Raw genomic sequence first — 23,725 nt, 5'->3', positions numbered from 1 at the left:
AAACATTCAAGACCAGGTTGTTCACTAAGCAGCGGGTGATTAGTCTGTATAGCTTTACGCCGATTTTGCACTATTTCAGCCCTATCACGAGGAATACCAAGAAGGGGCTTCACAAATTTTACCTATGTGGGGAATCAAAACCGGACCTTCGTCTTAACGAGAAAAAACTTTAACCACTGGGCTACCCATACGTTTTGAAGCATGAAAGTTTACATTTTGTTTGAGAAATGGTCTTCACTCATTGCACCCATGTTGGAATCGAACCCAGGCATTCGACGCAACGAGCGAACGTTTTAACACCTCCAAACCTCAGTCAGGCCAAACAGTTTCTAGTTTTCGTTACACGGGCCCGCCGCCCCTACTGAAAAGCAGCCGGAAAAAATAAACATAAACAGATTTATTTTTATTGTGTCTCCTTTTGGGCTGGGACGGGTAACTTGGGTACTCGGGTCGGGTGGGTACTGAGTAGGACCCGGATCCCACAGGACTACCCGGACCCGTGGTTAGTCAGGTGATAATATTCTTTGATGGCAAAATTATCTAGAACTCTATGGTTACACTATAAGTGACAAATGTTCACAATTCTTTCCGACTATGCACACATTCCTTCTGACTTTATGTGTTTGCATAAAGATAAAACTTCAGTCAACTTCAGTGTATGCATGGCCAGATCATTTTATACATGTATCTAAATACATTTTGACAGGAGTACGGTCTAACGTTTCCCAATCGGACATTTTGTACCTATATCTTGAGCTGGTACCCGGGTAGGATAGGGTAATAGGGGGTTGGGTACCCGGGTAGTACCCTGGTCTCCTACTAGTAATATAGATCCTCTTATACAATATAAAATGGTATATGTAACTTCCATGTCTACAGCCCATTTCTGGTGTCCCCCGCCGTGATATTGCTGGAATATTGCTAAAAGCGGCGTAAAACCAAACTCACTCACTCACTCACTCACTCACTCACTCACTCACTCACTCACTCACTCACTCACTCACTCACTCACTCACTCACTCACTCACTCACTCACTCACTCACTCACTCACTCACTCACTCACTCACTCACTCACTCACTCACTCACTCACTCACTCACTCCATGTCTACATCTCAGTCAGTGATCCAAGAAGCCAGATGCAGTGTTAACTCCACGGCCGAATAACTTTCATGTAAATAAATAAATGATTGACATAGCATTTTTTTTCTATTTTTATTACGACCGACCTTGTGTGGAAAAGCTGGAATAAATCCATGAAACATAAAATTGAAAAAGTGTGGTCTCAAGATGTTTCGGGTCGTTAACACCACCCGGGAGACCACACGCCATCAAACAATTCCGGGTCAGCTTCATCTGATTCGTCCGGAAAGTTAGCAGGGACCATTTCATTGTGGTACTCTGTCAGCTTCTTCTTCAGCTTCTCTGCGATGTCCTGGTGTGTATCAATAAGGTTCTTCCTCTCGTATGGATCATCTACACCAATGGAAACATTACAGTGAGTGAGTGGGTTTGCTTTTACGCCGCTCTTAGTTGTATTCCAGCAGTACCAAGGCGTGGGCACCAGGTATATGGTAATATGTTCCAGGCATGCCTAAGGGACGCAACTCTCGCAGCGAATTGCGCAGTTTCAGACGACTGTGTCACATTTGCCCTCGTAGTGCCAGGTATTTTTCAGAAATATGGAGTATAAATATGCATTTTTATATCCGACGCTTTCTGACTTTGAAAGTGAGTATGGTTTTACGCCGCTTTTAGCAGTAGTCCAGCAATTTCACGATAGAGGACACCAGGCTTTCAACATCGGGAGTAGGGTGAGTAGGATGATTACACGTATAAAATAGCAACGTGCATGCACACGTGTGTGTGTGTCTGTATGTGTGTCTGCTTATACCAGTCCGGACTTATGCCGGTTTATAGTCCACTAATATACCATTCCGCAGTTTAACATGAATACCCCACTCAGACACATTACACCAACTCCAAGCCGATCAGTCCTTGTTTTAGACCCTTAATACCGAGCGCCAGGCAGGGTAACAACAAATATCCTATTTTAACGTTTTTCGGTATGACGCGACCGGGGATCGATCCACCGATCGTCGGCTCTCCGGGCATACGCTCTATCAACTAGACCACGGAGGCGGTCTCACACAATGCGGAATCACTGAAGAGCGAACGTTTTAACCATAAGGCTACCATACCGCCCCCTTGAATGATAATTACCTTTCAGGTTAAACAACCAGTATGAGTTGGATGGAGTTTCAGGGTCCAAAGGCTGTGAATAGTTCAATTCTGTTCTGTTGGTGGTGTTGTCTGGGAGGTACCAGCCGTCATACAGCCCTGGGGATCCCTGGATCAGCTTGTAGTCACCGTATCTGAACAGGTGAGGTGAGGTGAAATTGGGTTTAACGTCGCGTCCAAGAATATTGCACTTATATAGCATGCACATGTATGTGTATGTGTGGCTGCTTTAAGTCCCTTTAAGTATACTGATTCCGAGCCGACCAGTCCTTGTTTTAGCCCCTTAATGCCGAGCACCAGACAGGGTAACAACAAGTACCACCTTTTAACGTCTTTTGATATGACGTGTCGGGGATCGAACCCCGGACCTTCCGCTCTCCGGGCGGACGCGGTCCCCTATCTGAACAGAAACAATAGACTAAAGTAGGTGAGTGAGTTTGGTTTAACCCCTCTTTTCAGTATTTTGGTTTTATCACGGCGTGACGGCTTTATGACGGGAGGTGGCGCAGGTCATTCGTTAACAAGTCGTCTTATTCCGGGACAAGCCGAATAGCGACTCGTGCCCCTCTCATGGCCATTTTTGCGACCGGGTTCCGTCTTAGCGGAAACGGGCAACCCCAAATCAATTGTCAACTCGTCGCGTAATGGGTCACATATAGTTCCCCATATATCATATATATTTCAGATATAATTTAAAGCACATCGGGACATGCGGAATTATACAGTATGATTGAAAACATTTAACTGTGTCTTGGGTATATTTTTAGATGCAAGACATACGTAAAATCAAAAATTATCTCTGAGGTATTCTTTGACGAAGAACTTAAAATCAAACGCGCAAACTGATTCGTACGTATTTTCTCACATGACATTCATCGATAGGGGGACGAGTCTTCTTGCAGGTTACGGAAAGGGGCGAGTGGTGACGAATGGGTGCAGGTAATACATCTATAACACTTTAAACGTAATAGGGACGATCCTGGATACGAACCCAGGAGAACAGGTTTCTGGCTGTAAGGGGCACAAGACTGCACAGGAAACGATTGTCAACAACCAACAAGTGAATGAAACAACCAACAACGATACAAATGATAGTAGCAACAACAACCAACCTAATAGCAGCAGCAAAAAACACCATCATGATAGCTGCAACATCAGCCACCAACCTGATGACAGCAACAACAACCACCAACCTAATAGCAGCAACAACAACCACCAACCTGATGGCAGCAACAACAACCACCAACATAATGGCAGCAACAACAACCACCGACCTGATGGCAGCAACAACAACCACCAACATGATGGCAGCAACAACAACCAACCTAATAGCAGCAACAACAACCACCAACCTAATAGCAGCAACAACAACCACCAACCTGATGGCAGCAACAACAACCACCAACCTAATAGCAGCAACAACAACCACCAACCTAATAGCAGCAACAACAACCACCAACCTAATAGCAGCAACAACAACCACCAACCTAATAGCAGCAACAACAACCACCAACCTAATAGCAGCAATAACAACCACCGACCTGATGGCAGCATGTCCGTCGTCGACTCGCGCGCGTACGTCGTCCAGGTTGTAGATGAACTCTGTTCTCCTTGTAACATCATGCTTCACAATATCCTCCCAATGATCCATGCTGTCACTGGCGTCTTCTGTTCACACGACACGTGTTCATTTGGAACAACAATATTCGTAATATTTCTGAATCAACCACTGTGATATTCGAAACGTGAAAATGTCAGTGGTGATCGAACAATGATCCTCGAAAAGGCTGTCTGAAGACTCAGTAATCTAGGACTAATTACATTTTAAATATATCAAGCCCATACTTTCATATTTGATATCGTGCTTAAAGTGAGCTGTCGAGAGGTAAGTCATAAAACCAACTAAAACACTTAATTGTCAAATTCTCCAGAGAGTACTCCAGGGTACCATCAGTCTTTCAAAATGAGGTTTACGTAGCCCAGACTCTATTGTTTAGCAAATAATTTGTCTTACATTAAGTATAAACAATAATTGTTTACATTGTATCATAGGTGCAAATATGCATATCGTCTCACAACTGACAGGATAATTATGTACGCATAGATCTGCCTGTGGTATTGTATTGAAACATGGTATGTTATGGACTACGGTATTGGGACATGGCGTGTAGTGGGCTATGATATTGGGACATGGTGTGTTAAGGACTACGTTAATGAGACATGGTGTGTAGTGGACTATGGTTTTGAGTCAAGGATGTAGTAGACTATGGTATTGAGACATGGTGTGTTATGGAATACGTTATTGAGACATGGTGTGTTATGGACTACGGTATTGAGACATGGATATAGTAGACTATGGTTTTGAGACATGGATGTAGTACACTATGGTATTGAGACATGGTGTGAAGTGGACTATGGTATTGAGTCATGGCGTGTAGTTGACTATGGTATTGAGTCATGGATGTAGTAGACTATGGTATTGAGACATGGTGTGTAGTGGACTATGGTATTGAGTCATGGATGTAGTAGGCTATGGTTTTGAGGCATGGTGTGTAGTGGACTATGGTTTTGAGACATGGTGTGTAGTGGACTATGGGATTGAGACATGGTGTTTTATGGACCACAGTATTGAGACATGGCGTGTAGTGGACTATGGTATTGAGTCATGGCTGTAGTAGGCTATGGTTTTGAGACATGGTGTGTAGTGGACTATGGTTTTGAGACATGGTGTGTAGTGGACTATGGTATTGAGTCATGGATGTAGTAGGCTATGGTTTTGAGACATGGTGTGTAGTGGACTATGGTTTTGAGACATGGTGTGTAGTGGACTATGGTTTTGAGACATGGTGTGTAGTGGACTATGGTATTGAGACATGGTGTGAAGTGGACTATGGTATTGAGACATGGTGTTTTATGGACCACAGTATTGAGACATGGCGTGTAGTGGACTATGGTATTGAGTCATGGATGTAGTAGGCTATGGTATTGAGACATGGCGTGTTATGGACTACGGTATTGAGACATGGATGTAGTAGACTATGGTATTGAGTCATGGATGTAGTAGGCTATGGTTTTGAGACATGGTGTGTAGTAGACTATGGTATTGAGTCATGGCGTGTAATGGACAATGGTATTGAGTCATGGATGTAGTAGGCTATGGTTTTGAGACATGGTGTGTAGTGGACTATGGTATTGAGTCATGGCGTGTAGTGGACTATGGTATTGAGTCATGGATGTAGTAGGCTTTGGTTTTGTGACATGGTGTGTAGTGGACTATGGTATTGAGTCATGGATGTAGTAGACTATGGTATTGAAACATGGTGTGTAGTGGACTATGCTATTGAGTCATGGCGTGTAGTGGACTATGGTATTGAGTCATGGATGTAGTAGGCTATGGTTTTGAGACATGGCGTGTAGTGGACTATGGCATTGATACATGGTGTGTAGTAGACTATGGTATTGTGACATGGATGTAGTAGGCTACGGTATTGAGACATGGTGTGTAGTAGACTACGGTATTGAGACATGGCGTGTAGTAGACTATGGTATTGAGACATGGATGTTGTAGACTACGGTATTGAGACATGGATGTAGAAGACTAAGGCATTGAGACATGGATGTAGTAGACTATGGTATTGAGACATGGATGTAGTAGACTATGGTATTGAGACATGGATGTAGAAGACTAAGGCATTGAGACATGGATGTAGTAGACTATGGTATTGAGACATGGTGTGAAATGGACTACGGTATTGAGAAATGGTGTGTTATGGACTACGGTATTGAGACATGATGTGTAGTCGACTACGGTATTGAGAAATGGTGTGTTATGGACTACGGTATTGAGACATGGATGTAGAAGACTAAGGCATTGAGACATGGATGTAGTAGACTATGGTATTGAGACATGGTGTGAAATGGACTACGGTATTGAGACATGATGTGTAGTGGACTACGGTATTGAGACATGATGTGTAGTAAACTACGGTATTGAGACATGGATGTAGTAGACTATGGTATTGAGACATGGTGTGAAATGGACTACGGTATTGAGACATGGTGTGAAATGGACTACGGTATTGAGACATGATGTGTAGTGGACTACGGTATTGAGACACTGTGTGTAGTTGACTCTGGTTTTGAGACATGGTGTGAAGGGACATGGCATGCACTTAACAAACTGACCTAATGTCCCTCCAGCGGCGCTGACCAGAGTCGCCTTCCAGTCCACAGCATGGATGAGCCTGTCACGGTACAAACACGGCAGTTAACACATCTTCGTATATGTAGTAGTAAAGGGAAATCCAGGATTGTTTAGTGGGTGAGTGAGTTGGGTTTCACGCCGCTCCGAGCAGTATTTCAGTTATATCACGACTGTCAGCTAGATATCTTCAGAAAGCCAGAGGTGATGTTTGTCTTAAACTTTTACCTCTTTGGTGAAACCCACAAGCACGAGTAGCTGACAAACCTAGAAACAAAGTCAGGGCGAATTTGGGCTTCGAACCCCTGATCATAGGCTCCTGGTACGCATCAAGGGACAAAACTCGGTACAGCGAAATGAGAACCATGTCACTGGATACATGTTTACATCACACACTAAGACTTGGTACGTAAAGATCCTACCTACCCACTGAAGCTGTGTCCACTCCTATTCAGCCCCGCCCCCCGCATGAAGCAGACCGTCCTCGTCCCACCCTCCCATATGGTGAACTTCCCTCCCCTCAGAGGGTAGTTATTACCGTAGTTGTCCAGATCGCCGCCATTCTGAAACAAGTGAGTGAGTTGGGTTCATCGCTGATTTCAACGATGGTTGTTTTATACAAAGGCGGGCCAGCTTCATCGGGGAAACACCTGGTATTATCACTGATTTCCAGTGATCCATTCACATATATTCCGATGGAATATGTTCCGGTGGATAATCGAGACTGGTTTTTCTCTGGCATTGGCGTTGTATATTTACTCTGGTTAGGTCTTCCACAAAACTAACTGTACTTACGTCGGACAGAAATAGAATAAGAGTGTCTTCAAATATTCCTTTGTCTTTGAGCGCCCTGGTTATATTTCCAACGGCGTCGTCCAAGGCTGACGCCATTGCTGAGGGGGATAGAGATACATCGTTCTAGTAACTAAGTTTACTGCTATAACTAATAGTATTACTATTCGAAGTGTTTGATTGGCATTACTTAGAAGCTGACAGATGACAGTAGAGATAAGTTATGGATAACAGCGTCTTTATTCACTGTAAAGGCAAGCTTTGCTTGACAACGGTACACGTATCTCTACCGAAACGTCGCCTTTACAGTAATTACATAAATAAGTTGTTATCTATAAATTATCTATTAAATTATCTAGTATTTAAATAACTACTACTACAACTGATTTTCTTCTATTACTGCTACTACTACCGCTTCTACTACCACTACCACCACCACCACCACCACCACTACTACTATTACTACTACTTTTGCTGTTACTGCTACTACTACTACTACAACCACTACTAATACTAATACCACAACTACTACTACCACTTAGACTGCTACTACTACTACTACTACTACTACTACGACTTCTAAAACTGATACTTCTGTTACTACTTCTACCGTCACAACTACTACTAATACTAATACTACCACTACTAATGATCCGTGAAGATCCGGGAATATGTCTAAAGAAAAAGGAGACTAACGAGATCGGGTGGTCAGGTGTGCTGTCTTGATTGGTGCATGTCATCGTATCCCATTTGCGTAGATCGATGCTCATGATGTCACTCACCGGATTGTCTGGTCCAGACACGAGTATTTCCAGACCGCTGTCATATAGTTGGAATATTGCTGAGTGCGGCGTTAAACAACAAACAATCAAAGAAAGTACCTGAGTGGAAACGCCGTCCTTCGTTCATCACATTAGGATACAGATCGTAATATTTGGACGGAGCCTGCAATGGAAGGGTGAGAATGACAGGAGAGTTAGTGAGCGTGTTAGCTTTCTGTTGAAGGAAATGTGGATTAGGACGTTGGCCTCATTGTTAAGACAGGGTATTGGGGTAGCCTCGGGGTTGAAGCGTTCGCCCCTCACGCCGAATACCCAGGTTCGATTCCCCACATGCGTACAATGCGTGAAGCTCATTTCTGGTGTTCCACGCCGTGATATTACTGGAATATTCATAAAAGCGGCGTAAAACCATACTCACTCACTCATTGTTAAGACCCACAAGCCCGTGGTGACGTTCACAAACCAGTGAGTGAGTGAGTTGGGTTTAACGCCGCTTTTAACAGTATTCCAGTTATATCGTGGCATGTCAGATTAATGTGGGAGGAAAGCCCGAAGTGATGCAGGTCTCAGACGTTTACCACTTCGGTGAAACCCACGAGCACGGGTATGGTGCTGACAAACCTAGAAACATAATTGGAGCGAACCGGGATTCGAACCCACAACCATAGGTTTCTGGTGTGCCCAAGGGACGCAACTCTGCACAGCGAATCGCGGCGCCTTAGACGACTGGGCCACTCGTGCCCCCCGTTCACAAACCAAGTCACTATCAGGTCGACACTGGGATACGACTTGACAACAGAAAACACCAAAAATGAAGTGCTGCTTTTACGGCTTTTTTCTTAACAAACTTAATTTTTTGACCACCATCGAGAGAGTTTCACTACACAACTGCAGTATGAAATGATGAAGGTTCTACAGAGATCACCTTAATACGTCACATCAATCTCATCCAGGAGATGATCGTCAAGCAGAAATGATGTGTACCCTTTTCGCGAATACATGTTGTCATCATTGAATTTCAGGGATCCACTCATATAATTTCCTCAATAATATTGCCTTTTTCGCCCAGTGAAATCTGTTTCGGAAGATGATCGAGATTATTTTCAGACCCGTGAAGATCCGGGGTAGAATAGGTCTTCAGGAACCCATGCTTCTCGTAAAAAGCGACTATGCTTGTCGTAAGAGGCGACTAACGGGATCGGGTGGTCAGGCTCGCTGACTTGGTTGATACATGTCATCGATCCCAATTGCGTGGATCGATGCTCATGATGTCAATCACTGGATTGTCTGGTCCAGACTCGATTATGTTACAGACCGCCGTCATATAGCTGAAATCTTTATGAGTGCGGCGTTAAACAACACACAAACAAACAGATATTATTTTCTGGTGTTGACGTTATATACTAGTATTACGTATGAAAGTGAGGTAGCTATACACATCTCCCTGTTGAAGGTCGGGGTTACCTCCAGTGGCTCGTGCACGTTCTGGAAGGCCACATACAGGAACAGAGGCCGGCTGGAGTCGTGGGCCTGGACAACCTCCGTGGCTTTGTCCACAAATGTGTACTGAAGTGGAATGCACAAAAAACAGTCATTTAAATGTGTACGGGGCGGTGGAGCAGCCGAGTGGTTAAAGCCTTCGTCATCACGTTGATGGTACAATGTTTGAAACCCATGGGTGGTGTCACAAGCCTCGATATTGCTAACAGCGGCGTAGAGTCTCTCATTCACTCAAGCGTAAAGCGTATGTTTGTACAGAAAATCAGGTTCAGAAGGAGGTATTATCGTGATCAAGATAAGCATCTAGATACTACAATGGGGAAGGTTAGAAGCAATGTGAAACACCGTGGATGATTATTGAATGCATATTTTAACAAATATCTAGTTTGTCTGTAGACCTGAGTCCGACCATCGGACATGCTGAAAATGAGAAAGTCTAGAGACACACGTGGACCAAACACGTAGAGGTGAGTTCTGTCAATATATTCTAGCGGGAATATGTAACTACATGTATATAAGGTTCAATAAAAATGAATGTATTCTGAAATTAAATAATACATGAAGACATCTCCTCGACTTTAAGGTCGTGATTCACAATGTGTACGTGGATATTCATGCACGGCGCACAATTTGGATGTTTGCTGCAAACTGGAATGGTGCAAAACGAAGTTGTTAGACAGTTTAATGTTCATCAAAATACAATATCATCTCTTTGGAGACAGCAGGGCAACGCTCATGACTTGTCAGAACGTCACGTCAACAAGACAACCGTGTTCGGTTTATGCATCTGCGAGATCGATACCAAACTGCCACATTAACAGCTCAGACAATTCCTGGTTTGATGCCACCGAGAAGCAGGAGCACAACATTCGGGGTCCAAATATCCACGTCACCGTCAGGCACGCCTAGCATAGTGTAGACAGCGTCTGAGGTTCAGAAGACAAAAACTGGGACAGTTTACTGTTCACAGATGAGACCAGGTTCATCTGGACATTTCTGATGGTCATGCAAGGGTCCACAGGAATCAAGGAGAACGTTTTAGGAGTGCGTGGCGTACGCTACCAGGGCGACATCGTTTGATATCATGTTCTACACTGTGTGCAAATGCAAGGACGTACCGTCACTTTGCAGCAGGATAATGTCCGCCAGCACGTTGTTCGTGTTGTAGCAGACTATATCAGGCAGCACAACATTGTTGCACTGCCATGGCCGGCTGTTTCTCCAGACCTCACCCCATAGAACATATCTTGGGTTAGATGGAACGACGCCTACGACAGGACCAGAACTATCAGGTAATGACAACGGTTGTGCCAATCGTTGGTTGACAACACCAAGACTATAGTAGTCACATGAAAAAAATCGGGTGTTCTTTAAGTTATTTTGAATAGCAAAATAATGCTGATATTGTCTATACAGCACGTTCAGGACTTGAACGATTCTGATGAACCATTAATAACCACTGCTGCACTGGAGAGCAGAATCACCCATCTCTGACGCATTACTATTATAAAAACAATGATAAAAACTTGTTGATAAATACATCACAGAATGTATATATATCGTTAAAGATTATATCTGAGATCACAACAGCTCGGGACCGCCACCTTGGTCTAGTGGTAAGGCGTCCGCCCGGAGAGCGGAAGGTCCGGGGTTCGATCCCCGGCCGCGTCATACCAAAAGACGTTAAAAGATGGCACTAGTTGTTACCCTGTCTGGCGCTCGGCATTTAGGAGCTAAAACAAGGACTGGTCGGCTCGGAGTCAGTATACTGTGTCTGAGTGGGGTATTCGTGTTTGACCGCGGCATGGTATCTCAGTGTGCTAGCACTATAAATCGGCATTAGTCCGGACAAGTACAAGCAGCCACACACATACACGTGTATGCACGTCGCTATATAAGTGCAATAATCTTGGACGCGACGTTAAACCCAATTTCACCTCACAACAGCTCGGAATGTGAGCAGTGTTGAGACTGACGAGTTATAAAGTTGCGAGATCACTGATGAAGAAAAAGTTAAGGCAGGTAAACACGAGAAAAAAGAAATATATCATATATGATAACAAAGGCTTGAAGAAACACCATCATTAGCATCAATATGAATATTGCCATAATCCAAATCAATTTTCTAAAAGCTATAACTGACAGTCATCAATAACAACAGTGTGTGGTGGTAGAAGGCATGCCTACGTTATGTTTTGGTTTGATGACGTCATATGTGACGTCACCGCTCCTCCATCTAATTTTAACTTACCGCGGAGTAGTCGTTCTCGTACTCCGTCGCTGGGTCTGTGTTGTCACGGTAGTCGAGGTAACCCTCTAGACGAGTAATGAAAGAAAATATAATGAGATCATACAAGTTTCATTTGTCTGTTAAAATTCTAATTCGCTGGCAATTGAAAGCGAAAACACATCAGCCATGATACACTCTAGGCATATCCATGTTGTGTTTGCATATCATTGCTCGGTAAATGAGAATATTTAGGTTGACCGGTCTACTGGCTATTTCCTGAACTGCCAGTCATAATAACATTGGTTTTCTCTCATTAGAACACGTCCGCCCGGAGAACGGAATGACCCTTAGGATGGTACTTGTTGTTACCCTGTCTGGCGCTCGGGATTTGAAGGCTCAAACAAGGACTGGTCGGCTCGGAGTCAGTATACTGTTTTCTGAGTGGGGTATTCATGTTAAACTGCGGCATACTATCTCAGTGTGCTAGCACTATAAAATCGGCATTAGACCGGACTAGTACAAGCACACGCCACGCCACGCCACGCCACGCCACGCCACGCCACGCGTGCTTTAGAACACAACTGCATAAGCCTTCGGCCATGGTGTTTCGTCGCATTGAGCTCATTCCTTCCATGCGTGGCTTAAATTGTAACACAGGGTTTGTCCCATATTTCGCGTAGTAAAATGAAAACGCTGTGATTGATATTGAGTGAGTGAGCTAAACCCTGAATGTTCCTCCAACAGCGCTGACTCGACTCGCCCTCCAGTCAACGCCATGGATCGGGCTGTCCCGGTACACAGTCTGCAGAGGCAAATCAGGATTTTGAAAGAGTCGTACGTGTGTTTGGTTTAAACATCTTTCAGCATTATTTCAATCATATCACGGCGTGGCAGATTCAGGCGAGAGGAAGGCCCGAAGTAATGCAGATCTTACACATTTACAATTTTTGAGAAACCCACAAGCCTGCATATGTTGTTGACCATCCTGGAACAAACACCGGGCGCATAATAATAAAAAATACCTTCCGTTTCATGGACAGTGAGCATAAAAATCATCCTCTACTAGTTTGTCGTTACCAAGCCCAAGTGTTCCATGCCGTCTGTTGTCAGGCAAGATGGTTGGGATATTGAGACACCCAACATTCATTTAGTTTGAACAAATGGCTGAACAGGACCTACCTTTGGTGTGGTTGAAATGATCTTCATCCGAGCCAAGGTATCCGAAGAAGGAGTCGAACCCTCGATACGTTGGCGTACACGCCCAGTTACAGAACCCGAGGTGCCACCTTGAGGAAGAAAGAATACGGAATGTATTAACAATACCTTTGGGAATATTTACAAAGGTTACCACGTTTGAATATAAATTGTCAATGCAGTGCAATGAGTATAACAAGATTAGTTTTTCAGCCCAAACAGAATCCACTTGGCGTAAACAGCAAAGAGCTGTGGAAATTATATGAATGGACCATTGAAAATATGTGACACCAGGACCCACTTGCACAAAGCGATCTTAGCGCTAAGACTATTGTAAGCCTATGCTAAAGTATGGGAGTTACGATCATCTTAGCGCTAAGATCGCTTTGTGCAAGTGGACCCAGGTGTTCACGAAGAGGGTAAGAGAACTCACCAAAACATTTAGCTCTGAAATTCGTTATTTTGTTAGCGCAGTATTTTTTGTCTTTTCATCGTTTCAACGCATCTGACAGTGAATGCGAGCCAGACATGTTCACTATTTGTGTGATATGTTCCATCTGCCTACTCACTTGCCAACCATGTGTGTAGCATAGCCCAGCTTCTTTAGCTCCTCGGGCAGCAGGGTATAGTTCTGCGGAGCGCATACGGCAGCACGGTTCGTAATCACAAGATGCTATAAAGACGGATACAAGTTTGGGACATTTTTTTAATTCATAAAACTTGACAGGCTTGCGTACACAGGCTATCTTCTTTACAATGGCTCTCATACTACGACCTTCCCGTCGAGAAGGGGGACACGGGTGTGCAGAGTTGCGTCCCTTGGGCACGCCAGAAACCTATGATTGTGGGTTCGAATCCCGGTTCGCCTCGATTATGTTTCTAGGTTTGTCAGCACCATACCCGTGCTCGTGGGTTTCACCGAAGTGGTAAACGTCTGAGACCTGCATCACTTCGGGCTTTCCTCCCACATTAATCTGACACGCCGCGATATAACTGGAATACTGTTAAAAGCGGCGTTAAACCAACTCACTCACCCACGTCGAGAAGACATCACATACCTTCCTGGCCACCCCGTTTTAACATTTCTAACATTTTATCCGTCACAAATACGCACATAAACCAAACTGACGGAGGGGATAGTTGGTTGTGATTACGTCATTGTGCCATGGCAGCAGGGATCGTTGACTGTGAAACGTTCGACTGTTTCCAAACAGCAGTGATTAAGTCAGAGAATTTTTGACTGCGGCGTTAGACAATATTCACTCGTTCTATACGCCACGCAATGACTGAAAGGAACCAGTACCTGAAGTCCAACCTTGTAAGGGAAGACTCCTGCCATCAGTGCGACCCTTGAGCTGAAAGTGTATTTTGTCATGGCATTGATCACAATTAAAGACTTTACCCTCATATACACACATGACAACAGGCCATTTAAACAAAAGGACTTGTTGGTCATGTCAGCGTATCCCATCTTCCCGAGAAAAGGGAGTCAACTGACTTTAAAGTCCTGTTTCCACTCTTGTCAAACTTGGCTAGAATGTTTGGGCTCGATCGTCGAGCTATCACGATCACGAGTGATGTCCCTTCTATGTCCTAAAACGGCGTCACCCAGTGAAGATGATCTGATCGATATTCAAGATCTATATTTTAATAAAACTAGTCTTACTTTGCGAAATGCATCACATCTCATTATAAACATGAAAAAATGTGGAAAATAACTGTTGACGCTAAGTTGACAGTACACATGTCTTGCAAATCATGCAAACGACCGAAATAATCACTGCAGTTTACGAATCGGATGTCGCTTTCCTCACGCGATTCTGTTTGAACTGTGCATAGACTCGTTAGTCAAGCCAAAATATAACTCCGTAATTCCAGCCTATTCGGCAAGGGTGAAAACTGGACTTTTAGTCAGTTAACTCCCTTGCCTCGGGAAGATGGCGTATCCAAAATGAGTCAGCTGTCCCATGATAACCTTTGGTATCAACATTGTATTAAAAAGAGGTTAACAACCCTCACAATCCTTAAACATTGCTGTCCGCGGCAAAGAAAAATAATTGATCGATTTCGAAAATATATATTGTTATGCATGTGCTGTATCATCAACAGGGAACGGCAGTAAATCGTTCTGCAGGGTATCAAATCAACATCTAGTGCAGTAAATAGTCAGAGGCGATAATACATTTGGAAAAGAAAACAAATACAGTATATACATGGCTATATGTTTTCTTCACGCACACTTGGTACAATGTGCGAAGGCCATTTCTTTTGTCCCCCGTCGTGATATTGCTGGAATATTGCTAAAAGCGGCGTAAAACCCCACTCACTCACTCTTCACGCACACGCCCACGTACACGCACACGCACACTCTCCCATTCGACTTACATTGAGTTCATAACTCACTTCATTACCCATCCCTTCACCCCTACGCCTATCCCAACCCCTACTCCCACCCCGACTCACGGGCTGCACAATGGTTGAGTGTAGGCGTGGCCAATTATCACCCATCCCTACAACCCTACGCCTATCCCCACCCCTACCCCCACCCCGACTCACGGACTGCACAATGGTTGAGTGTAGGCGTGGCCAAGTATCACCCATCCCTACAACCCTACGCCTATCCCCACCCCTACCCCCACCCCGACTCACGGACTGCACAATGGTTGAGTGTAGGCGTGGCCAAGTATCACCCATCCCTACAACCCTACGCCTATCCCCACCCCTACCCCCACCCCGACTCACGGACTGCACAATGGTTGAGTGTAGGCGTGGCCAATTATCACCCATCCCTACAACCCTACGCCTATCCCCACCCCTACTCCCAGTCCGACTCACGGGCTGCACAATGGTTGAGTGTAGGCGTGGTCCATCACCACCCCCTCACTGGCCAGCTTGTCTATGTTCGGAGTCAGCACGTTGGGGTTGTGATAACCAACGTCGTTCCAGCCTGAAATCGCAAATCAATGCGAAAAATGTGTCACTGAGTTTTGTTAGGCATTAGGTCATTTACAGCAGTCGAATTATTGGGAGTAGCAAGGGCGGGTTCATGTGAAAGAAATGGGGCGGTAGGGTAGCCTAGTCGTTGAAGCGTTCGCTCGTCACGCCGAAGACCCGGGTTCGATTCCCGACATGGGTACAATGTGTGAAGCCTATTTCTGGTGTTTCCCGCCGTGATGTTGCTGGAATATTGCCAAAAGCGGCGTAAAACCATACTCACTCACTCAGTCAGCCACGCTTACATAAAGGTAGTCGTCTTCAGCCGCAATAGACACATCGAAACCCGTCTTTACAGGCCAAGGAAACTAAACCGCGACTTTATGTGGAGCAAGCCAAACCCTGTCTTTATGTGGAGCAAGCCTAACCCCGGCTTTATGTGGAGCAAGCCTAACCCCGGCTTTATGTGGAGCAAGCCAAACCTTGTCTGTTTATGGACGAAGACAAAGCCCGTCTTTATGTGGAGCAAGCCAAACCCCGTCTTTATGTGGTGCAAGCCTAACCCCGTCTTTATGTGGAGCAAGCCAAACCCCGTCTTTATGTGGAGCAAGCCTAACCCCGTCTTTATGTTGAGGAAACAAAACCAAGTCTTTATGTGGAGGAAGCCAGACACCGTCTTTTTGTGCAGAAATCCAAACCATGTCTTTTATGGACGAAGACAAACCCCGTCTTTATGTTGAGGAAGCCAAACCCCGCATTTATGTGAAGGAAGCCACACTCCGTCTTTTGTACAGAAAACCCAACCAAGTCTTTATGTAGAGGAAACCGAATCCGTCTTTTGTGCAAGAAATCAAACCCCGTATTTATGTGGAGGAAGCTAAATCCCGTCTTTATGTGAAGGAAGCCACACCCCGTCTATATGCTGAGGGAAAAAAACAAGTCTTTATGTGCCGGAAACCAAACCCCGTCTTTTGTACAGGAAACCCAACCCAGTCTTTATGTAGAGGAAGCCGAATCCCGTCTTAATATGGAGGAAACCAAACGGCGTCTTTATGTGGAGGAAGTCAAATCCGTCTTTTGTGCAGGAAATCAAACCCCGTATTTATGCGGAGGAAGCCAAATCCCGTCTTTATGTGGAGAAAGCCAAACCCTGTAGGAAAACAAACCCCGAATTTATGTGGAGGAAATCTCCGCTACATCTTTTTCACCACATATGAATAGGGTTACCAACGAAGTTGGTTGAAGCGTTGGGATGTTGATAATAAGCTCATGTTCTATTTCAAATGTCGGGGAAACCGTCATGCGACGAAACAAGAAAGCATACATTTTCAACAGGATTTACTTACCTAGGTCGTCAGCGACGATTAATACAATATGAGGTTGTTTAGGCCTGGAGATAACGACTGGTAGAAGAATCGCTATTAGAGCCACACCCAGAACCACCTCGACTTCATACACCATGTTGAGGACGTCTTCGAGCTCCAAGTCTCTCTGGCCAACAAATCACCCGTGGACAGAAATGTCCTTAACGCAAACAAGCATATTGTATGGAATGTTCTCATGTAACTATCATATAGTCATAGCCACGGTGCATTTAATCCCGTACTAATAAGGCGTCAGTTCATGTATGCATTTCCACAGCCAGTGCCTTCAAATAATAGATGGAACTAATGTAGATGTAACAGATGGCCAGCTGTGCGCCCACTATAGAATCTCGTACATACAGTGACGGAATCAGCAGAGCGGAACCAACACAGTCGACCTTCATCTAGTAATGTTCATCAGAACCTTCTCATTTATATCCATGTTGGGGCGGCCTTTTCGATTTCCTGGATGGGTGTATTTTTTAAATATACTAAATATATTCGCGAAACTGCAGCAGAAACATAAAGTGTCCACGTTTCAGAGACACAATTGGTATGTCTTTCAGCGATGAGCGTCATGAATCAGTCTCAATCATAAGTCCTAGCAGAAACCACCCATCCCTCCACCCCCACCCCATCCTGAATATAAAGTGGACTGTTCCTAAGGATATTCTGTGCTCTACAATACATGGCATGTTCATCAAAGCAAGGAGACAGATACAATAATGGGTTTTTTTCCAATGCGTTGTATGCGAATATAAAACATCATATTGTGTATACAGTTCATAAACGTATTTTAAAAGAGGACACACATGGCAGTTGGGTGGTGTATGTAAATAATTTGCTTGTATTAATTACCGGCAACGCATGGCTATGATATCATAGATGTATACGATTATCCCATTCTTACTGTTGACTTGTAACATCTGCTGGTTTTATATTGATATTTTTCAAATTAATTACAACAAAAATTGTTACAGACAAAAACCTGTTTGTATAGTAATAAATGATGTATCGTGCATATATACAAATTGTATTGGTCGGGATCACTTTATAACATGATTCATGAATAGTGATGCAGGGCCCACCGTGCGAGTGGCCTTTGTGACATCACTGTACTTGTACATGATCTGTTTGTTGTTTAACGCTGTACTCAGCAATGCACACTGCACGACGGCGAACTGTAAATAATCGAGTCTGGGCCAGACAATCATGTGGCTGGAATGACGCAACTGAGATACGATTACGTGCATCGCCAAAGTCATTGAACCAGAATACTAGGTCCATATAGTCACCTCCAGATCCATTTCGTCACCTGTAGATTCATTTAGTCACCTCCAGATCCATTTAGTCACCTCCAGATCCATTTAGTAACCTGTAGATCCATTTAGTCACCTCCAGATCCATTTAGTCACCTCCAGATCCATTTAGTAACCTGTAGATCCATTTAGTCGCCTCCAGATCCATTTAGTCACCTGCAGATCCATTTAGTCACCTAGAGATTCATTTAGTCACCTGTAGATCCATTTAGTCACCTCCAGATCCATTTAGTCATATTCACCTCCAGATCCATTTAGTCACCTGTAGATCCATTTAGTCGCCTCCAGATCCATTTAGACACCTGCAGATCCATTTAGTCACCTAGAGATTCATATAGTCACCTGTAGATCCATTTAGTCACCTCCAGATCCATTTGGTCATATTCACCTCCACATCCATTTAGTGACCTGTACATTCATTTAGTCACCTGAAGATTCATTTAGTCACCTCCAGATCCATTTAGTCACCTCCAGATCCATTTAGTAACCTGTAGATCCATTTAGTCACCTCCAGATCCATTTAGTCATATTCACCTCCAGATCCATTTAGTCACCTGTAGATCCATTTAGTCGCCTCCAGATCCATTTAGTCACCTGCAGATCCATTTAGTCACCTCCAGATCCATTTAGTCATATTCACCTCCAGATCCATTTAGTCAGCTGTACATTCATTTAGTCACCTGAAGATTCATTTAATCACCTGTAGATCCATTTAGTCACCTCCAGATCCATTTAGTCGCCTCCAGATCCATTTAGTCGCCTCCAGATCCATTAAGTCACCTGTAGATCCTTTTAGTCACCTGTAGATCCATTTAGTCACCTCCAGATCCATTAAGTCATATTCATCTCCAGATCCATTTAGTCACCTGTAGATTCATTTAATCATCTTTAGATCCATTTAGTCACCTCCAGATCCATTCAGTCACCTTCACCTCCCGATCCATTTAGTCACTTCCAGATCCATTTAGTCACCTGTAGATCCATTAAGTCACCTGTAGATTCGTTTAGTCACCTCCAGATCCATTTTGTCATCTCCAGATCCATTTAGTCACATTCACCTCCAGATCCATTTTGCCACCTCCAGATCCATTTAGTCACCTGCGGATCCATTTAGTCACCTGTAGATCCATTTAGTCACCTGTCGATCCATTTTGTCATCTCCAGATCCATTTTGTCATCTCCAGATTCATTTTGTCATCTCCAGATCCATTTAGTCACCTCCTGATCTATTTTGTCACCTTAGATTCATTTAGTCACCTGTCGATCCATTTTGTCATCTCCAGATCCATTTAGTCACCTCCAGATCAATTAGTCACCTCTTGATCTATTTAGTCACCTCCAGATCCATTTAGTTACCTCCTGATCCATTTAGTCACCTCCAGATCAAATAGTTTCCTGTAGATTCATTTAATTACCTCTAGATCCGTCTAGTCACCTCTAGATCCGTTTAGTCATTGTAGATTCATTTAGTTGTTTCATGACGAACGTGGTATGACGCCAGATCCATTTAGTCATCTCCAGATCAAATAGTTTCCTGTAGATTCATTTCATTACCTCTAGATCCGTTTAGTCATTGTAGATCCATTAAGTTGTTTCACGACGCACGTGGTATGACGCCGCCCTGTAAATAATCGACCCTGTATCAGAAACAACAGTGGTTGAAATAATTAGCAGCTTCCTACACAGCCCAACCTACAACGTACAAGCGACAGATTACCACCATGTATATTACTGTAGAACACAATATCGCGGAGCATTGGCATTGGGAAGGCGTACACTGTATGCAGATTGTCAACCAAAGATAGCCACAGACGCTAGGTGAGTTGAGGTGAAATTGGGTTTAACGTCGGAGCGAAGATTATTGCACTTATATAGCGACGTACATGCACGTATGTGTGGCTACTGGTACTAGTCCGGACTGATGCCGATTTATAGTGCGAGCTCACTGAGATACCATGCTGCAGTTTAACATGAATACCCCACTCAGATACAGTATACTGACTCCGAGCCGACCAGTCCTTGTTTTAGCCCCTTAAAGCCGAGCACCAGACAGGGTAACAAGCACCATCTTTTAACGTCTTTTGGTATGACGCGGCCCGGGATCGAACCCCGAACCTTCCGCTCTCCGGGCGGACGCTCTACCACTAGACCACGGAGTCGGTCACATACGCTAGGTAGCGTAGCATATATCATAAAGCCATTTCCAGAGGTAGAAAGAGGGTGGCGAAGACTCAAACTGGGCAATATTGCGTGATAATAAGACGTGTTTATAAGGTGTGTAGGATACTAAATAATCAAGTTATGCAAACATGTAACGTGTTACGTTCATTGCTAATATCTGACTGCTCTGTAAAATGATTATATATTTTATTAAAGAATTGACCTTTACGTTGTATGAGTTCATTGGGGTATGAACCTTCATAGAGTGAGGACCAAACTGTATGAACGTCGGAGCTTAATAATAAGTGTATGATTCATAGATAAAAAGATGATAATTGGGGAGGGGTATGGCGCCGCGATTCGCTGTGCAGAATTGCGTCCCTTGGGCTCGGCCAGAAACCTATGATTGTTGGTTCGAATCCCGGTTCGCCCCGTTTTAGTTTCTAGGTTTGTCAGCACCATACCCGTCCTCATGGGTTTCACTGAAGTGGTAAACGTTTGAGACCTGCATCACTTTGGGCTTTCCTCCCACATTAAGCTGACATGCCGTGATATAAGGGCATAAGCGGCGTTAAACCCGACACACTCACTCATACTGAAATGTACGCGTTTTGCGGTTGAACATAACATATTCATATCTCAAGGGGCTGGCACTATAAATCGCCATCACTCCGGACAAGTACAAGCAGCCACACACATACGCACACGTGCATGCACGTCGCTATGTAAGCGCAATAATCTTGGGCGCGACGTTAAACCCCATTTCACATCACCTTTATTTGTTTTCATTCGTTTCATAAATGCGAATAATAAGATAACTAAAACTTTGACGTTTTGAAATAGCATGTCTTTTTTTGTCAAAGTGCACTCTTTGTGCGATTCACATTCGCACTGTTGGATTACCTAGGCGTTCCAAAATCATATAATCCATTTTCTGATGATAGTTAACAAGTTTTACATGAAACTCGATAGAGCGAATATCAGAATCTAGTATTGTCTACTGAGCCTGCAAATACTGCCACCCGTTAGGCCAGCCACGTGGTCCAGTAGGGTCTGTTGTAAAATCGTGGCACCTGATGTGAAATAAAAAAATGATAATAAAAAGGTCCTATAATCATGTGTTGAATTTGTTGGTTTGTTTGTTTGTTTGTTTGTCTGTTCTTTAACGCCGCAAGTAGCAATATTCCAGCTATATGACGGCGGTCTGTAAATAATCGAGTCAGGACCAGACAATCCAGTGATTGACATCATGAGCATCGATCCACGCAATTGGGATCGATGACATGTATCAACCAAATCAGCGAGCCTGACCACCCGATCCCGTTAGTTGCCTTTTACGACAAGCATAGTCGCCTTTTACGGCAAGAATGGGTTGCTGAAGACCTATTCAACCCGGAATCTTCACGGGTCATCATGTGTTGAACCTCGCCCTCGTTGTGCTTCATTGTATGCCAGCACCATACTCGTGTCTGGGGGTTTCTCCCACATTCAGATGACAGCTATGATAAAGACTGAAATACCCTTCAAAGAAGGTGTTACTACCAACTGGCATATGCCCCATTGCTTAGCTGTTTGTTCGGCAGCCTTTAATCTGATACATCGCAGATAACATCGGTATCATTACAAATACAGATATAATTATGCTTCATACACAACGTTTGTTTTTCCCTGAAAGAAGAATAGGTGTGGTCCTCTTTCTGTGATCTGGAATTAATAATGCATTTCACTTTGAATTGTCAAAACATGAAAATAGCAAGAACGTTCATAACGAAAACCACTTACAGCGAAAACCATATAATACCATATTACAAGCCTGTTATTCTTTGATGTTAATTAGGTAAGCAACTCTGCAAGAAAACATAAAATACAACATGTTTATATCTGGAATGTTTATGTCACAAACAAAATATCATAGTAACTTACAATTAAGCAGGGCCTCGTTCCACAAAGCTGTCGTAGTGCTAAGACTCGTAAATTCCATACTTTTACATAGACTCTCGACAATCGTACGCTAAGATCGATTGGAACAGGGCCCAGTGAACACCAGAGTTCCTTCAGTATAGATGAACGTCTCTTTACCTTGCTTATTTTTCTCTTTTTTAGTGAATTGATCGACTATATACCAAAAAGCGTAACACACCTTCATCACAGATGCCAACATCCGGGACACAGCCCCTGTTGTTTCCCAGCGATGGTACAGCACTTGACCAAGTCCCGACAAACTCTGGCGCGGGAAGTGGAGCCCTGTTGGAGACGTTGGAGTGGAGGCGATGTTTTCAGCTGCAGGGGAAAGAGAACGGCGACGGATGCTCTAGATAAAACGAGGCTGAAGCTTGTCATCGGTGACGGCGGTAACGACATAATTCGGCCTGAGGACCCTTAGATACAGTTCTATAAAACGGTACTGAGATGACGACAGCTGGTCTATTGAAGATGAAGACTGGCACTTGCTCACCACTGTAATTGATGCTCATGGGCTATACCAATGTTGGTTTGGTTTGGTTTGTTGTTGTTTAACGCTGCACTCAGCAATATTCAAGCTATATGAGGGCGGTCTGTAAATAATCGAGTCTGGACCAGGATCCCTAGGGCCTTCACAAATCGTCTGATCCACTCAATGTACACGAGATGTGTGGCAGGTATCAATGCTAATGGTGGTCACACCAGGTATTGACTGACATTTTGGGTATTGACCCGAAACTGATTAAGCCTTTTACATTTGAAAAAAAACAATTATGTCATCTGCCTTTTAATTCATTAAACTGTCTTCAGTCAAATCTTTGTCAATCTTGCCCTATTAGTATTTCTTGTCTTTACTGTTGAAAATAAATAACATGTATACTGCATACTCGATTTGCGTTTCTTTTGCGTGTGAATATACATAGGTAGTATTTATCAAATGTCCAATGTTTTTCACAGCACCAATAATATGATGTACGTAACGTAATTACGTTGTCCATCAACTTTTCCCTTTGAAATGTGTCAATGTCCATAGAGTGTACCTGTACC

The 23,725-nt window shown here is 43.8% G+C and overlaps 1 protein-coding gene across 1 annotated transcript; it reads right to left on the bottom strand.

Annotated features, from left to right (window-relative positions):
• Window positions 1-1,200: 1,200 nt before the first annotated feature.
• On the bottom strand, window positions 1,201-17,625 carry LOC124112822 (arylsulfatase B-like). The gene is made up of 14 exons (XM_048385413.1): window positions 17,220-17,625; window positions 15,775-15,886; window positions 14,243-14,294; window positions 13,509-13,612; window positions 12,925-13,031; window positions 11,767-11,831; window positions 9,480-9,581; window positions 8,115-8,178; window positions 7,237-7,334; window positions 6,868-7,004; window positions 6,426-6,484; window positions 3,782-3,908; window positions 2,223-2,374; window positions 1,201-1,475 (listed from the first exon to the last, which is right to left on the bottom strand). The coding sequence occupies exons 1-14, from the start codon at window positions 17,332-17,334 to the stop codon at window positions 1,303-1,305; spliced, it is 1,467 nt and encodes a 488-aa protein (XP_048241370.1). The 5' UTR covers window positions 17,335-17,625; the 3' UTR covers window positions 1,201-1,302.
• Between the last annotated feature and the right edge of the window lie 6,100 nt (window positions 17,626-23,725).

The sequence above is a fragment of the Haliotis rufescens genome, unplaced genomic scaffold (assembly GCF_023055435.1).
Source record: "Haliotis rufescens isolate VD_foot unplaced genomic scaffold, xgHalRufe1.0.p SCAF_58, whole genome shotgun sequence".
NCBI lineage: Eukaryota > Metazoa > Mollusca > Gastropoda > Lepetellida > Haliotidae > Haliotis > Haliotis rufescens.
The sequence above is the reverse complement of the archived record's forward strand: the minus strand, read 5'-3'. Positions and strand labels throughout refer to the sequence as shown.

Bases quoted from the DNA above. Each gene is read 5' to 3' on its own strand.
- LOC124112822 (XM_048385413.1), bottom strand. From the start codon at position 17,334: ATGGTGTATGAAGTCGAGGTGGTTCTGGGTGTGGCTCTAATAGCGATT. The intron at 8,179-9,479 runs GTAACCCCGACC...CTTCCATTGCAG, and splicing joins ACGTGCACGAGCCACTGGAG to GCTCCGTCCAAATATTACGA. The intron at 6,485-6,867 runs GTAGGTAGGATC...GTACCGTGACAG, and splicing joins AGTGGACACAGCTTCAGTGG to GCTCATCCATGCTGTGGACT.